Source organism: Ornithorhynchus anatinus, chromosome 20 (assembly GCF_004115215.2).
Source record: "Ornithorhynchus anatinus isolate Pmale09 chromosome 20, mOrnAna1.pri.v4, whole genome shotgun sequence".
Lineage (NCBI taxonomy): Eukaryota > Metazoa > Chordata > Mammalia > Monotremata > Ornithorhynchidae > Ornithorhynchus > Ornithorhynchus anatinus.
In genome coordinates this window covers 26,702,375-26,720,287 of record NC_041747.1, presented here as the reverse complement: position 1 = coordinate 26,720,287, position 17,913 = coordinate 26,702,375, and the positions used below count along the sequence as shown (strand labels likewise).

The window sequence follows — 17,913 nt, the reverse complement described above, 5'->3', positions numbered from 1 at the left end:
CCCAATATTTCTTTCCAGTAGTTTCCATCTCAGAACTTGCCACTAATCTAAGTAATTAGTAACCTTCTTTAAAAACAAATATCAGGTCATACTTTAATTTTATCTCCGGAGAGCTGGAATGAAGAGGTTTATAGAGAAGGCCCTGGGTTCTAATCGCGGCTCCCACTTATCCACTGTGTGACCTTGGGCAAGTCAGTTAAATTATCTGTGCCTCAGTTACCTCATCTGCAAAATAGGGATTAGGACTATGAGCCCCATAAGCTCATTGTGGGCAGAGAATGTCACTGTTTAATGTTGTATTGTAATTTCCCAAGTGCTTAATATAGTGCTCTGCACGCAGTAAGAGCTCAATAAATAAGATTAGATGAATTGGATGAACAGGGACCTTGTCCGACCTAATTATCGTATATTTATCCCAGTGCTTAGTGCAGTTCCTGATACATAGTGAGTGCTTGACAAATACCATTAAAAAAAAGGGCAGGCCCAAGAATGGGTACAGAGTGATGGGGAAGGCACATAGTAAGTGCTGAACAAATACTATTATAATTATTTTGGGAGAACTGGTGAGTGGCTTCAGAATAGATGATGAACGCAATTCTTTAATTCATACAAGAAACTGCATCTGCTGTGCCTGTTAATAAAAGAGGAGAGTGGAAAAGGAAAGATTGTTTGTCATCAACTCTGTGTTCCCCTGAGCAGACAGTTTGATTATCTACGAGCTGTTTGCAGCATTCCTGCTGGTGATGCTTATTTAAGCAAGATTTTGGTTTTGGTGCTTTTGAGAAAATGCAGGCCTTGGTGGGTGACTGAGTCATTAGTTGTTTGTGTGGTTTTTTCTCCAGAGACCTTTTGACTTGGTCCTTTTCTTAAAAAAAAATGGTATTTATTAAGCACTTACTATGTGTCAGGCCTTGTAGTAAGTTCTGGGGTATCTACAAGCTAAGCAGGTTGGACACAATCCCTGTCCCGAATGGGGTTCGCAATCTCAGTCTCCATTTTACGGATGAGCTAACTGAGGCCCAGAGAAATGAAGTGACTTGCCCAGGGTCATCCAGCAGACAAATGGCAGAGCTGGGATAGAACCTGAGGTCCACCTGACTCCCAGGCCCATTGCTCTACTCATTAGGCCACGCTGCTTCACTGGTTCTGCGTGTCACGCTCGGTGTTCGCGTAACTGAAGTGGACATCATTTCAGAGACGGCCGAGAGTTGTGCGTATTCACAGAGGTTGTATTTGTGTTGTTTTTGTAGGGTGGAGGCCAAGGAGAACAATGCTATTTGCGAGCTGGGATGCAGAAGAATTTGGACTGTTGGGGTCTACCGAGTGGGCTGAGGTCTGTCAGACAACATGAAAACTTTTCCAGAGGCAGGCTGGATGAGACTCTATTTCCTTGAGATGGCAGAGATGAGCAACACCATCCAAGATTCCAGAAAACAGCCCAAACGTTTTTCTGGAACCAAAAGCAGACATCATGCTGAAATCATTCACCATTGTCCGCTATGTGACCTTGGGGAAGTCACTTAACTTCTTGGCGCCTCAGTTACCACGTCTGTAGGATGGGGATAAAGACTATGAGCCCCGTGTGGGACATGGACCGCGTCCAACCTAATTAACTTGTATCTATCCCAAGGCTGAGTATTGTGCTCGGCACATAGTAGATGCTTAACAAATGCCTTTTAAAAAAAAAAGCAAACCAAAAAACCGTTAATCTTGGGTCATGTCGTGACTGGCCTCAGTGTGAATTTCAATGAGGCTGAGCTGTCTCCACTGTGAAACTCTTGTCATCTCTGTGGAGAGCTCAAAACTAGCTCATCTCAATTTTCAAGTTGCAAAAAAAGTTCAGGAGGGTAGCAAGAATGATTAGGGGATGGACCAAGTTCCTGGTAAGGATCAGGATGCTGTATTCTGGAAAGATGAAGTTAGAGGCGACATATTTGAAATTCACAGAGCCACAAGCAATATGGACAGGACAAACATAGAATTATTGTTCACCAAATCCTGTCCCGTCTTGAGAGCGAAACCCCTGGAATCAGTTCCCTGGGAAGTGGCATCTCCAAACCTTGGAGGTGTTTTGGCAAAGAAGAGGCAACTGGCAGTCCTGAGTGGCTCAGTTTATTTCCCGTGTGGAGACAGCCGGTGATCTCTCGAGGCTACTCTCAGGATCTGTGCTTCTGTGATTGAAATTTAGATCTGAGAAAACAGTGGCCAAAAGCCCTAAACACAGTACCTTGTAATGAAGAAATCGGGGGGGGGATTTTAAAAAAAATTGTCTTCTTAGGTGGGATCATGTGTTCATGCTGCTTTTTTTCCCTTTTTCAATAGGAAAATTCCAGAATACTTCAGGAGCGTGGAGTGGCCTATATCAATGCAGATTCATCTGTGGAAGGTCAATCTATCAATCAGTCAGTGGTGTTTATTGAGCACTTACCATGTGCTGAGCACTGTACTAAGTGCTTGGGGGATTATAGTACAACAGAGTTGGTAGACCTGATCCTTGTACACGAGAAGACTGTAGTCTAGAGGGAGATTGCACTTCTAAAATATCCCTAAAATATTGTGCTGCCTGTAGAGGAAATACAAGTCTGCATCATTAGTTTTTTAAGCAATGAGTAGCTGGTTGGTTGGGTCAATTAATTAATTATGGTACTCGTTAAGCACTTACTCCATGCCAACACTGGGCTAAGCACTGGGATAGATACAAGATACTCAGTCCAGACACAACGCCTAGCTCACGTGGGGTACATGTCTAAATAGGAGGGAGATTCCTCCACTTACCTCCATGCCCTCCCATTTTAAATCAGCTTGGCCCTTCAAATAAGGCCTCACAATAATAGATTCTAAACCGTGACTCTTCGTAATTAGTTTTGCCACTAGCCAACAGGATATTAAAAACAATAGGGAATAAAAGTATTCTCTATAGTTAGCCATGTGATAAAAGTAATCTCTGTAGTTAGCCGTGTTATCTGTTAAGTACTTAACCGAAAGTTAAGCACTACGCTGAGCACTGGGATGGATATGGGCTAATCTGATCAGCCGCAGTCTGTGTCGCATCTGGGGCTCATGATCTAAGAGAGCAAGTATTTTATCCCATTTAACAGATCAGGAAACCGAGGTACGGTAAGAAAAGCAGCGTGGCTTCGAGGAGAGAGCGTGGGCCTATGAGTCAGAGAACCCGAGTTATTATCCTGACTCCACCTCTTGCCCGCTGTGTCACCTTGGGCAAATCACTTCCTTCTCCGTGCCCCCGTTTCCTAATCTGTAAAATGGGGATTCGGTCCCTCTTCTTCCTCCCATTTAGACCGGGAGCCCCTTGTGGCACAGGGACTGTGTCTTACTTAAGTAGCTTGTATCCTCCCTACCATCTAGTACGGTGCTTGGCACATAGTAAGTGCTTAAATGCCTTATCACTATTATTATTATCATTAAAGCTAAGTGACTTGCCCGATGTCATCCATCAGGCCAGGGGCAGGGCTGGAATTGGAATCCAGGATTCCTGACTCTCCTACTTCCAGGCTCTCTTCTTCCAGGCCGGGCTACCTCGTGCTTCTTTATGATTTTTGTATGTCGGTCCCTGTACTAACGATAAACCTTAATTCCATCTTTCAGGAAACTACACTCTGAGAATTGACTGTACTCCGCTGATGTACTCACTGGTATACAACCTGACGAAAGAGGTAAAGGCTTTATGTCACATGTGACAATACTCTGGTCTTGTTCAATTCTTCCCCGGTAATTTCATCATAAAAGCTGTGTAACAGCAGAGCACAGGGCTTACCTTAATAGCTTCGAGATCCATTAGACGCATCGATCGGACCCGACAGTTGAGCTCAGGCTTATGGACCAACAGATAGAGGCTAGGCTTAAAGGAGATCAGGTTTTAGGAGAGCACAGATTTCACTAACAATTTCAATATGAAGCACACCACTGCTTCTGAACGGTTTCAGTCTCCGAGTGGTCTCTGTTCTCAGATTCAGCACCAATAATAATCACATGCCAAGGGCTGTTTGTTCACTGGAGTAGATACAAGTTATTCAGCTTGGCCTAGTGAAGAGAGCGTGGAGCCGAGAGAAGGATCTGGGTTTTAATCCCGACTCCGCCACTTGTCTGTTGTGTCACCGTGGGCAGGTTGCTTAACTTCCCTGTGCCTCGGTTCCTTCATCTGTAAAACGAGGATTAAGACTGTGTGGGACAGGGACTGTGTCCATCCTGATTAGCTTGAATCTACCCCAGCTCTTAGAATAGTGTCTGGTACATAGTAAGCGCTTAACAAATATCATTATCATTGTGACTAATACTACTAATGATAATATTAATCAGGCGAGACGTAATCCGGTGCCCCTCATGGGGGTCACAGTCTATAGGAGAGGGAGAAAAGGTCTTTAATCTCCATTTTACAGGTGAGGAGATGGAGGGACAGAGAGTTGTGACTTGGCCAAGGTCACACGGCAGGCAATTGGTGGAGCTGGGATTAGATCCCGGGTCCTCTAACTCCCAGGCCCAGACTCTTTCCCGCTTCCCCAAGATACAAGATAATCAGGTACATGGTACAGATAATCAGATCAAAGACAGTCCTGGTCCCACCAGGCCCACAGAGATAATAAAAGAATTTTACAGGTGAGAAAACTGAAGCAAAGAAAAGTTGTGACAATCATCATAATCGTAATAACTGTGGTTTATGTTACCCGCTGCACTGAACGATAGATAGAATTAAGTCAGGTCAGACACAGTCCCCGTCCCACACTTAATTTCAGCGTGGCCCCAATAAACAACATTTCTAGAAGGGGGTGTGTGTGTGGATGTGACCCTGCTATAAACACTTTAAACATTCTTGTTTCCAACCAGTTTTCCCGTCAAGAGTGTCCTGTGACTAGCAGCGAAGCGAAACGTAGGATTTCTTGGGTGAAATTGGCTGAGTTCTGACTTTCATTGTTGTTCCCACTGTCAGAGTGCGAAACCAATCTGATCTGAAAAGAGAAGATTTCCAGTTAATAACCTTACACAGTAGAATATAATTACTTCGTATGCACAATCAGTTTTGCTCCACTGCGATACTACAAATGAAACGAAGCTATCACCAAGTTTTATGTTCTAGTGGCATGTTGCTCGTTTATTAGGCTATGACAAAGGAAAGATAAGCTTTATTTTTAAAGCTAGCTCAGATATGTTCAGAATCAATCCATCAGTAGTGTTTATTGAGCTTCTACAGGGTGCAGAGCCCTGTAAATCCCAATCAGTTAATCAGTGGCATTTATTGAGCGCTTTCTGTGTGCGGAACATGGTATTGAGCATTTGGGAGAATGCAGTGAAACAAAGCCGGCAGACACTCTCCCTACCCACAGCGAGCTTTCAGTCACATTAGCCTAGTAGGTTGAGCCCGGGCCTGGGAGTCAGGACTTGAGTTCTAATCCTGGCTCTGCCTCTTGTCTGCTGTGGGACCTCGGACAAGTCAGTTCACTTCTCTGGGCTCAGTTACCTCATCTGCCAAATGGGGATTAAGACCGGGAGCCCCATGTGGAACAGGGACTGTGTCCAACCTGACTAGCTTGTATCTACCCCAGTGCTTAGAACAATGCTTGACACATAGTAAAAGCTTAATAAGTACCATTATTATTATTATTATTATTATCTCCCAAATGCTCAGGATATTGCATTACTTTCAGTAGATCCTCAGTAATTCTGCATTGCCTATGAATTTATATCTATACCCTTTTAAGCACTGATATTCACCCCACTCTCAGCCCAACGGCACTTATCTACATATCTGTAATTTGTTTATATTAATGTCTGTCTCCCTCTTCACACTGTAAACTGTCTATGGGCAGGGAATTTGTCTGCCAATTCTGTTGTATCGCCAAATCTCTTGTATTGTACTCTCCCAAGCCCTTAGTACAGTGTTCTGCACACAGTAGGTGCTCAATAAATACCATTGATTGATGACTTACATTTGTATTGCAACAGATAACCTGCTTTGATTTTACCACACACTCTCTTTAGTTTATGATGTGTTCCAATTTGGGGTCCATATGACCACATATCTCTCCCCTCGCCCCCCTAAAAAAGCTGTCCGTGGTTTGGGCCTAATACTGTAGATTGTCCTTGTCCTACTATCCCTAACGTAGCTTAACCTTTATCCGTTGGAAATGTCCTGCAGCTCCCAAGCCCTGATGAAGGTTTTGAAGATAAATCTCTCTTTGAAAGCTGGTACGAGAAAAATCCTTCAGATGAATTCATCGGCGTTCCTTGGTAAATACATGTCTTCCTGGGAATTGACAGAGTATGCTCTACATTGCAAATTTGGGGGCTTTTCCCCTACAGTATTAATGGTGCGAAAATGCTTCCATGTCTGGCGAAAGGAAGGAGAGAGGAGGTAAGGGGAGAGAGAAGGTTGAGAGGGAGAAATGCTTCTGAATGACATGTAAGGTTTTCTCTTTCCCATCACTCCTTACCTCATGTTGTTAAATCTTCAGAAGTTAGTAAGAAAGTTATTCCTTCGTGTCCGTAGCTGAATCCCTGCTCTCTCAGCAAATCAATGGACTGTGAAATGTGAAACGATGCGATTTAGAGTGAAGCAGGGTGAGACGGTGATGATTTTTTTGTGTGTGTTTCATGAGGAGAAAAGTTTATATTCTCTGTTTATTATTCACGCTTATGGCCTTGCCTCTGAGAAAGCACCATGTCCATGGAAAACTTGGGCGTTTAGCTTGAATCATAGATCTTTGAATGACCCAAACTAATATGCTGTTAATAATAATAGTAATAATAATAATGACATTCAAAGAGTGCTTACTAGGTTCCAGGCACCGTACTAAGCGCTGCGGTGGATCCGAGCAAATTGGGTTGGACCCAGTCCCTGTCCCACCTGTGGCTCACAGTCTGCTGAATCCTTCTGTACCTCAGTATGCTTTGTCCATTGGGTGGGAAATTCTATTATTACTGTATTTACTAAGCACTTTCTTTAATGGTGTTTCTTAAGCTCTTACTATGTGTTAGGCACTGTACTAAGCACTGAGATAGGCAAGTAATCAGGTTGGACACAGACCTTGTCCAGCATGGTTCTCACAGTCTTCATCTGCATTTTACAGATGAGGTAACTGAGACACAGAGAAGTGAAGCGACTTGTCCAAGGTCAATCAGACAAATGGCAGAGCTGGGATTAGAACCCAGGGCCTTCTGACTCCCAGATCTGTGTCTATCCACTTGGCTACACTGCTTCTCTGAGTACTTACTCAGTGGCGAGGTCTGTGCTGAGCGCTGGGATAGATATAATTGAATCTGATCACACACAGTCCAAGAGGTTGGGAGGTGCCTCATCCCCACTTTACAGATGAGGTAACTGAAGCCCAGAGAGGTAAAGTGACTTGTCCAAGTCACACGGCATGTCGGAGGCTGAGCTGGGCTTACAACCCCATTCTTTGGACTCCCAGTCCGATGCTCTTTCCATTAGAGAAGCGGCGTGGCTCAGTGGAAGGAGCACGGGCTTGGGAGTCAGCGGTCGTTGATTCTAATCCTGGCTCTGTCACTTGTCAGCTGTGTGACTTGAGGCAAGTCATTTAACTTCTCTGTGCCTCAGTTACCTCATCTGTAAAATGGGAATGAAGACCGTGAGCCCCACGTGGGACAACCGCATTACTTGTATCTTCTCCAGGGCTTAGAGCAGTTCTTGGCACCTAGTAAGTGCTTAACGAATGCCATCATCATCATCATTGGACCCCGTGGCCTTCCATATTTATGGTTGGGGGAGGGTGGAAACCGTCACAGATATATTTCGAGTTTCTACTTTTTGTGTTCCTCCATCTTTCCAGTCCACACTGTGTTGGCATTGCTGACAAAAGTCAGAGACTGTTGGGACTCCTAAGCAGCGAGTCTTCTGATTGGACCGTGGTTTGTCAGTCTAACGTTCACTTTTGGCTTTCTCCCAACAGAGTTTCTCAGCCAGTTTCCTTCCCGAAGGGAAGCCCAAAGCCAAACCTCGTTCATTCATTCCCTCCAAAGGGATGTTTGTAGGGTCTCTGTTGCCTGCCAAGTTCTCTCTCTTTTCTCCAAGCTTTAGAAATCTCTCTGGAAAAGGTGACACAGAAGCCATCGAGGATGACCCAGTTTTACCAATTCAGTTCTAAAGACCCTTAGAAATGAAAAAATGAATGAATCAGTCAGTGGTATTTATTGAGTGCTTACTGTATGAAGAGCACTGTACTAAACACTTGAGCGAGGACAGCGTAACAGAGTTTGTAGACACATTTCCTGCTTACAAGGAGCTTATAAACATTTCTCTTAAGTGTTTGAAGGTCCTAGGAATATGCTAGATAAGGAATGACATCCTTTGAAAGGTTCTTTGTGAACCATGAGTGATCGCAAAAAGAAAGAAAATTATTTTTAGGAAAATGCTTGAATGGGGTCCTAACTCTGAGAGCAGCCCCAGTAGGGAGGCTCTAGCTTTTGCTCTATGGAGGAAAATCCTCAAGGGAAAGCTTCCAGTTTCGGTTCACTGTGGTATTGTTCTGGGTTGAACTCAACCATCTTGCCCTAAAATTGTGCTTTCATTGTCTCTTCAAAAGGATTAACAAGTTAGGATCTGGCAATGACTTTGAAGTTTTTTTCCAGCGACTTGGCATTGCTTCAGGCCGGGCCCGGTACACGAAAAACTGGGTGAGTGTGACAGACCAGGGGTTCGTGCTGGAGAAAGCAAATTCAGTCTTGCCTGACTTGAAGTATACAGGGGCTCCTCCTGTCTTTCCTATGCCTGTAGACAACACCACTATCCACCCTTCTCACAAGCCCCATAACTTTGGCATTATGCTTGACTCATTACTCATATTTAACCCACATATTTAATCTGTTACCAAATCCTGTTGGTTCTATCTTCAAAACAGTGCTAAAATTCTCCCTTACCCTCTCCTTTTCATCCCATGTAAGCACTTATATCCCCACCTTGATTACTTCATCAGCCCCCTCACTGAACTCCCCGCCTCCTGTCTTTCCCCACTTTAGGCCTTTCTTCAAGCTGCTGTCCAGATCATTTTTCTAAAAAAACACATTCAGTTCACTCCTCAAAAACCTGCAGTAGTATCCCATCTACCTTCACATAAAACAGAGACCCCTTGCCTGGCCATTTCTGTAGGGATAACAATAACAGTATTATTAAAGCACTTACCATGAACCAAACACTGTTCTAAGAGCGGGGTTAGATGCAAGATAATTAGATTGGACCCAATCCCTGTCCCACGTGGGGCTCACAGTGTCAGAAGTGGAAGAACAGGCTTTGGATTCCCGTTTTTCAGATGAGGAAACTGAGGTAAAGAAACGTCGTGACTTGCCCGAGGTCACAGACACACAGGAGGCAGGTGGCAGAACTTGGACTAGAGCCTGGATATCATTATTCCCAGGCCTTTGCTCTTTTCCCTAAGCCACACTGCCTCCCTCCTTACCAGCCAGAGAAGGATTTACATCCATATTCAACTTTAAATACTAGATCAATGGATGAGGGAAGTGGGGAAGCGACGGAAGGAGAGAGGTGGAGAAAGAGGAGGCCCAAGAGAAACGGTCATAGTTCATTCACCGCTGTTTACTCAGGAGACATTTCCCTTCCCGCTGTCAGCAGTGCGGGCGCTCTGCTTAGAAGCAGTGCGAATTTATGATTTCTGGTTTTCCTTTCCTTATAGAAAGTGGACAGGTTCAGTGGCTACCCAGTATATCACAGCGTCTATGAAACCTATGAGATGGTGGACAGATTTTACGACCCCACTTGGAAGAATCACCTCACGGTGGCCCAGGTTCGAGGAGGGTTGGTCTTCCAATTGGCAGACTCCATCATCCTTCCCTTCGACTGCCGCCACTATGCAGAAGCTCTAGAAAAATATGCACGCAACATTTATGATATAGCGAAGAAATACCAAAAGGAACTGGAAAGCTACCAGGTATCATTTGGTACGTCTCACATTCTGAGCCCCTTGGGGGAAAAAAAAAATCAGATTTTCTGGTGGGCCCGTCCCCTCTATTCCTCTTGCAAGCTCTGCTCTTCATAACTACGGAGGTTTTGCAGTGGGTGAATAACTACGGAGGTTTTGCAGTTGGCGAGAGACTTGGATTATGCCCATAATGATGATATTAAAGTGAGAGATCTCCAGCAAATTAAGAGTGCTACTCAATTTTGTTCTCTCTTTGTTTTCAAAAATGGCATTGATTAACTCTGGAGCTGACGTGGCAAAGTTTTTGGGTGTTAGTACTGATGGAAAACAGATGTTACGGAAGCTTCCACGGGCTCAGAAACAGCAAAGACAACACAGGCTGCTTAAGCAGATCCTCCCTGTAACCCCAATCCCAGGAATATCTTGCTTATTAACCCTTTACAATGGAGGCAAAATGGCCTAGTGCAGAGAGGAAGGGGCAATTAAGAATCAGATAACACAGGTTCTAAAGTCAGTATTGCCACTGTCCTGTGTGACGCTGGGCAAATTGCGTAACTTTTCTGAACCTCAGTTTCCTCATCTGTAAGGTGGGGAGAAGGTACCGGCTCTGCCTCCAAAATAACGGTAATAACAGTATTTGTTCCTCAGTTGGTGCCGGGCACTGTACTGAGCACTGGGACAGATACATCGCAAACAGATTAAACGACAGTCCCTTTTCCTAATGGGTCTCCCTGTCTAAGGGGAAGGTTGAGCCCTCTTGGACGGGGAGGACAGGACTGTGTCTATACTTTTCCCGACTATCCAAACCTGTTTGGTTACAGCATGACATGGTGTCGGGGGAGTTTTAAGATCCTCGGTGGCAAGGATCGTTTCCATCGACTCCGTCGTACTTTCCCAGGTGTTTTGTTCGGTCATCATCAGTGACATTTATTGAGCACTTACTGTGTGCACCCAGGAGAGTACAATAAAACAGAATCGGCAGACACGTCCCTGCCCACAATGAGCTCACGGTCCTTGGCACCTGTTCGGCTTGTAAACTCTTCGAAGGCAGGGATCATGTCTACTAATTCTGTTGCGCGCCTCCCAATTGCTTAGTACAGTGCTCTGCACAGAGTGGGTGCTCAATACTGTTGATGGAGACATGATTGTGCACTGCGCATGGTATCTGACGCAGCCCATGCTGCAAAGGTGCTTCCCTTAGCCGTGAGTTGTTTGCTGACCTAGGAGAACCGGGTATTAAGCGTCCCGATGGTAGGGGGACTAAACGGCCTCCGTCCGGATGTATCCCGGAGAGGGTAGTTGAGGCTCTTCCGACCTAACTTCCCACCACCCCCGAGTGGAACTAAAATTGAGAAGAGGATACGGGGATTCCTGCCTCCCAGGATTGTTTTACCTCCTTGTTAAACTAAGTCTAATTAAATGTGCCTGTTTATCTGGTCAGTAAAGCCTATATTCTATTGCCAAGTTTTCTCTGTTCAGAACCCACCAGGAGAGTGTTATTACCACGAAACAGCACAGACTACATTAGGCCCCTTGAAGCTTGGTTAGATGAATATTTGTTTACAAAGACCCTAGCTAATCTGCCTCTGACAAAGCCTCCTAAGGACCTGTGGGAAATGATTGAATAACAGGAATACTGGGGAAAGGAATTCACTATTTAATGTCCACATCTCCCCCCTCCACCTTTCCCTAACAGCAGGAGTTTAATCAGCAATCGATCGTATTTATTGAGCGCTTACTGTGTGCAGAGCCCTGTACTAAGCACTTGGGAGAGTTCGACAGAACAATGTGTTCATTTCGCTTCAATCCTAAGTACTTGGAAAAGTAAAGCAGAAGCAAAACTCACGTTCTCTGCCGGAAGGAGCTTCCACTCCAATGGGAGAATAGTTTTTATCGTGACTGCAGTGATTCCTTGCCAGGCTGTGTGTTTTTAAATGGCTAGAAATTTGGTTTGCTTTGCAGTCGTTGCTCATGGCTTTCATTTCTTCCAGACTCCCTTTTTTCTGCAGTGAGAAATTTTACGGTAACAGCCGCTGACTTTCACGGGAGACTCCAGCAAGTGGACCCAAACCGGTAAGCGGTCACCGAAGCAGTGAGTGTTCAACGGACAGAGTCGTGCATAAAAGTAAACAGAGACAAAGGTGCCAACTTTTCATCATAAGTGTGGGAGGCATAAGAAGTTGAGAACTGGCTTCAGAGAAGGAACCATCAGTCACTATTTGGGGGTCTTTTTTTACCCTCAAGTCTCTAGACTTGTCGGAGACATGGGGTTAATGTCTCTGCAGGGATATGTGATTAATGAAGCTGGGAATACTCAGGGAATTTTAATGGAGTTGGCATTTCTAAATAGAGCTGGGTCCTTGGAAAGTGCTGGCATCATATTAACCTTCTGCTTTGGGACACCACTCAAGTGCCTCATTCAATAGTATTTATTGAGCGCTTACTCTGTGCAAAGCACTGTACTAAGCGCTTGGAATGTACAATTAGGCAACAGATAGAGACAGTCCCTGCCCAGTGATGGGCTCACAGTCTTAGTACACTGCCCAGTACTTACTACAGTGTTCTGCATTCAATAGGCTCTTTTAAGTACCGTTGCTATCAGTCTGTCACTCGTATTTATTGAGTGCTTAATATGTGCAGAGCACTGTACTAAGCGCTTGGGAGAGTAAAAGAGAACAGACACATTCCCTGCCCACAACGAGCGTGCAGCCCAGAGGGTCTGAACCACCCAGGCTTCTGTACCCGGTGACTTTACCGCCACCATTTCTGCTCTTCCTACCCAGTGGTCCATCGACAATTATGTTTGGCGCGGCGAAAAGAGCGCAGGCCTGGGAATGAGAGAACCTGGGTTCTAATCCCAGCTCCGCCACTTACCTGCTGGGTGATCTTAGGCAAGTCCCTTCACTTCTCTGTGCCTCAGTCCCCTCATCTGCAAAAACGGTGATCCAATACCTTGTCTCCTTTCAATTTAGAATGTGAGCCCCTTGTGGGACCTGCTTATCTTGTATCTACCCCAACTTTTAGTACAGTGCTTTGTACATAGTAAGCACTTAATGGATCTCACAATTATCATTATTATCGCTGGATTGTAAACTTCTGGAGGGCAGGGAGCGTGTCTGTTAATTCTGTTGTTCCCTCCCAAGTGCTCAGTAGAGTGTCCCGCCCACGGAAGACTCCATGAGGGAGGGTATCGGGTCTATTATATCCTCCCCAGCTTTTAGTTCAGTGCTCTGCACAGAGTAGGCACACAGTACTATTGATTGACTGATGGATTAATCGATTGATTTCACCAAGTGCTGGCCCAGATGTGAGGTTGGGCCCATTCTAGGACGAGCATTTTAGGCTCCACACGGTGCTGGCAGCATGCCTTGCCCCCACCTTCTTCATTCCCTTCTCTTCCTCGGTTTAACTGAACCCCGGGCAGAGAAGCAGTACGGCCTAGTGGCTAGAACACGGACCTGGGAGTCAAAAGGACCTGGGTTCTAATGCCGGCTCCATCACTTGTCTGTCTGGGCAAGTTCCTTCACTTCTCTGTGTGTTAGTTGCCTCATCTGTAAAATGGAGATTGAGACTGGGAGCCCTTTGTTGGATAGGGACCGTGTCCAACCTGCTTTGCTTAGATCTACCCCAGCGCTTAGTACTGTGCCTGGTACATAGTAAGCGATTAACAAATACCATCATCATCAGAAACTAAAGCATCTCCATTTCCTTTTCAGCCCAGTGTCGGTGAGAAGTGCGAATGATCAGTTAATGTTTTTGGAACGGGCTTTCATCGATCCTCTGGGATTACCCGGCAGGCCCTTCTATAGGTAAGGAAAAGACCTTCAGCTGCCTGGATTCCGTTTCAGAGTTCAGCGCTTGGAAGACAGTTGCAATCACCATGGGAAAAAAAGAGTTGTCGAGTGTTTCCTTGCAAATGAAAGTAACCCCCTACTTTTTCTCCCCGGGAGGAGCTGCATGGCCTAGTAGTTAGCGCCCAAGCCTGGGAGTCAGAAGGACCTGGCTTCTGATCTCTGCTGTGCCACCTGTCTGCCGTGTGACCGTGGGTAAGTCACTTCTCTGAGCCTCAGTTATCTGTAAAATGAGGATGAAGACTGTGACTCCTATGTGGGACAGGGACTGTTCAACCGAATTATCTTGTATCTATCGCAGTGCTTAATGCAGTGCCCGGCATACAGTAAGGGCTCAACAAATACTATTAAAACAAAGGGTGGGAGGAGCTAAGTGAGATCCTTCTCTCCTAGTGAGATGTAGGCATCACTGAGAAACACGTCCTATGCTTCCAGAATCCCCAGATCGTGATCTTATATTAGGGTATTTATTATGCACATACTACATGTCAAGCACTGTGCTAAGCCCTGGAGTAGCTACAAGATAACCAGATAAAACACTGCCCTGTTCCATGTGGGGCTCATGCCCTAAGAGGCAGGGAGAACAGGGAACTTAGCCCCATTCCACCGATGAGGAAACTGGGGCCCAGAGAGGTTAGGTGACTTGCCCAAAGTCACCAAGCAGGTCAGGGACAGAGCTGAGACAAGAGCCTAGATGTCCTGGCCCTCAGCCTCACGGTCTTCACACTGAGCCCCACTGCTTCTTGGTTGCACTGTAACAATGACAGTAATGATAATGGTAATAGTGCTATTTAAGTGCTCACTTGGTTCCAAGCGCTGGGGTAGATACGAGATAATCAAGTCGGGGGACAGTCCCTGTCCCTCCCGGGGCTTACGGCCCGAGTGGGAAGGAGAACAGATGTTGAATCCCTATTCTACAGACGAGGACACTGAGGCACGGAGAAGCAAGTGACTTGCCCAGAGTCACACAGCAGGCAAGTGGCGAATCGGAATTAGAATCCAGGTCCCCTGACTCTCAGGCCCTCGGTGAGGCCACTAGACCTTGGACACCCTCTTTGGTTCACTTGGTTGATATTCGGTTTTATTCTATCCACAGACACGTGATCTTTGCTCCGAGCAGCCACAACAAGTACGCGGGGGAGTCGTTCCCGGGGATCTTCGACGCCCTCTTTGATATCGGGAACCACCCCGACCCGCCCAAGGCCTGGGCCGAAGTCAAGAGGCAGATCTCCATCGCGGCCTTCACGGTCCAGGCCGCCGCGGGCACCCTGAAGGAGGTGGCCTGACCCCCGGGAGGATTTGGGGTTTGTGGGGTTAGAATATACCCTCTTTTGTGCTCGCCTTTTAACTCTATTACCGAGGCCATTTTATAAGTCAGGATGGGGTTGAGATCAGTTGTAAAATAAGGTGGTGATTTAAAAAAAAAGTAAAATCACATTGGCAGTCAGAAGGATGGAAGGGCTAACAGGTAACCTTGGGTCTCATTTGTTTAGTCCATTCAGCACTCCTGGTGGGCAGGGAATGTGTCTGTATTTCACCCTCCCAAGTGCTCAGTACAGTGCTCTGCACACAGTAAACGCTCAGTAAATACCATCGATTGGTTGATTTTGGCAGCATTTCCCTTGATGCCGAATTCAGGGAAGCTCTAGTAATGAACCTAAAGGAACTCAGAAATCCACTTCTTGTTCCGAAGGATCTTGGTAATGGAAGGCTCCCGTCTGTCTGTGAAGACAAACCCTGACAATGGGCCAAGTCCATCCTCCTCCTCCCTCCGGGATCTATTCTCATCTCCTTCTGGTCTTTTGAGAGCGGAAGAGAGGAGTCTGTTGGGGTCGAAGCTTGGAAAGCGGAAAGAGCTCGGGATTTCCAGTCAGGCGACTGGGTTCTGGTCCCAACTCCGCCACAGGCTTGCTGTGTGACTTTAGGCAAATCCCCTCACCTCTCTGGGCTTCGCTATCCTCATCTGGAAAATGGAGAGGAGCTTAGATTATGAGCCTGGTACAGGATATGCCTGTGTCTGATGCGAGTATCATATCTCGCACGGCAGTTGGTACTTGTAAGGGCTTAGTGACGTGTCTACCGATTCTGTTTTATCGGACTCTCCCAAACACTTAATATCGTGCTCTGCACACAGGAAGCGCTCAATAAATAGCATTCATTGGCTGACTGATGTTTCTTAAGAAAAATAACTAGTATTATAAAGGATCCAGGGACTAAAGAAAATGATTTTCCATATGGCTTTGCCACCCAGCAGAGCACTGGGCCTTTGAATGCTTGCTGAGTGGTAGAGGACAGAGATGCCCAGGGGTGGGGAGTGTTGGGGTCTTCCTGTGCCCTTTGTCTTCATGATTTCAGGCTACAGGGCTGGATCCGGGGCAGGAAGCAAGAAGATGAGGGGGCGGTCTTGGGAAACTCTGGTGCTTGGGAATGTGGACTGGAAAGGAGGAGAATTCACAGAAATCCAGTACTGGTTCTCCTTGCTTATTTTATGAGAAGGGGGACAGGGCTGGTTTTTCAATATAAAAGACTTGTGTTTTGGAATCTGCCTTTTTGAATGAAATATCCATGGAAGAAAATGAACTTCTCTAAATGGATTGCAGTTCTCTAAAATGAAGGTTTCCTGTCAGTGTTTTGCCACTAATAATAACGGTAATAATAATCAATAAACTATCGGTTTGGATTTCTGGCGTTTTCCTAAGAGCTCGGGTCATTTTTACATTCTTTTCTCTCGTTTTCCTAGTAGCACGCAGAGGTGGGTTTTTAGGTCGGGCGACTGGCCTATCCCCTCTCAGGATCGCACCCGGAGGGGTTCCGGTAGTCCGCCGGTCTCGACCGCGGAAGGGAGAGTCAAGCAGAGGCCTCCCCATTCCGTTCCCGGCTTGGACCTTAGCTAGCGAGCGGCAGGCCATCTGCTACAAGTCAAAACTCACCGGTGCTGGGCGGCAGCGGCACGGGAGAGAGTCGAAGGCAGAGACCCAGGTTTGCTGCGCGGAAGAAGGCGATGGTAATCCACTTCTGTATTTTTACCAAGAAAACACTTTGGATACGCTTCCAGAACGATTGCAGTTGGAGAGTGGGGCGCTCCGGGAGAGATGTGTCCATGGAGTCTCTACGGGTCGGAGACGACTAGACAGCATAAGGCAAGACTGACCTATGGCCACCCGGTCGGTTGTGGAGCTGGAGTAGATCCCAGGCAGGCTTCTACATCGGCAGGGGTGTTGGGAACTCGGAACGTCATGGCCCGTTTCTTTCCGACCTGATGGGGTTCCCTTCCCTGGCATAAAGAGGCATAGGACCCTAGATGAAAAACAGGTCCCAGCCCACCCACCAAGCAGCGACGTTAGAGAGCCTGGCGCCTCAACCCAGTCCCCACACCCTCCTCCTCGTGGTGGGATTGATGATAATGTAAAGGGGACATGACCATCATCACCCACCTGCCCACGGTAGGACCATTTCCTCACAGCCTCCTGCCCCGAATCTCTGCCCGTGGCTGCTTCCTTCCCACCCCGGCATGGTGGGTGGGGCTTTAAAGGGCCTCCTTCCCTTTCCCCAATGAAAGATCCCTCCAACTGGTCGAAGGGGGTGGCTTGAAGACACAGCCTCCACCAAGAAAACAAAATGGAATCCACCCATTGGTCCTGGCCCAAGTTGAGCTATTCCCCAGAGGAGCACATGTGGACGCTTCTGGGAGCGTGTTTTTATCATTATAAACGTCACCCTTTTTGCCCAGTTAACTTGTACAGGAAGCAGGCATCGAGTTTCCTCTTAAATGGGCAATAAACCAAAACATACAATTGAATAAGAAGCCCAAGTGCCAGGAATAAAAGGCCAACAGCGATACGCCTGAGTAGTAAAGTCAAGGCCGTGGTCCTTCCGACCCAATAGTCTGTCTCCACCAGGGGCAACTAACAGAGTAGTTTGGGATCTACCTTCTAGCTTCTCCTTTTCCCTTAATAACCCCTTAGGGGGTCACCCATGTATTCATCCTACCCTTCTGAATCTGTATTTCCCGTTGCCCAACTTCTTGTGGAAATTAGTTTTGTAAACTAACCGCCTTCTGTGCGGAAGTATTTTTCTTCCGCTGCTCGGTGGCTCAACGAATGGCCCCCATCCTCTTGCGAAGGAATGTGATAAGCAAAAAGTAGATGAGGAGCCCC

At 46.4% G+C, this 17,913-nt stretch overlaps 1 protein-coding gene and 1 long non-coding RNA gene across 3 annotated transcripts in view; one reads left to right on the top strand and one right to left on the bottom strand.

Moving 5' to 3' along the window:
* Positions 1-16,456, top strand: part of LOC100081512 (glutamate carboxypeptidase 2-like) — a 40,864-nt gene extending 24,408 nt beyond the window's left edge. For both annotated transcript variants that reach the window (XM_007668109.3, XM_029048407.2), the window contains exons 11-19: positions 1,251-1,333; positions 2,323-2,386; positions 3,607-3,674; positions 6,152-6,243; positions 8,556-8,646; positions 9,660-9,924; positions 11,897-11,978; positions 13,622-13,714; positions 14,853-16,456. In XM_007668109.3, coding sequence (XP_007666299.1) covers positions 1,251-1,333; positions 2,323-2,386; positions 3,607-3,674; positions 6,152-6,243; positions 8,556-8,646; positions 9,660-9,924; positions 11,897-11,978; positions 13,622-13,714; positions 14,853-15,042 — 1,028 coding nt within the window. In that variant the 3' untranslated portion in view covers positions 15,043-16,456. The remainder of the gene's footprint in view (positions 1-1,250; positions 1,334-2,322; positions 2,387-3,606; positions 3,675-6,151; positions 6,244-8,555; positions 8,647-9,659; positions 9,925-11,896; positions 11,979-13,621; positions 13,715-14,852) is intronic.
* LOC114805897 lies at positions 4,518-11,908 on the bottom strand. The gene is made up of 5 exons (XR_003753994.2): positions 11,752-11,908; positions 9,756-9,845; positions 6,447-6,534; positions 6,126-6,343; positions 4,518-4,964 (listed from the first exon to the last, which is right to left on the bottom strand). It is a non-coding gene; the product is annotated as an uncharacterized LOC114805897 (long non-coding RNA).
* Positions 16,457-17,913: the final 1,457 nt, after the last annotated feature.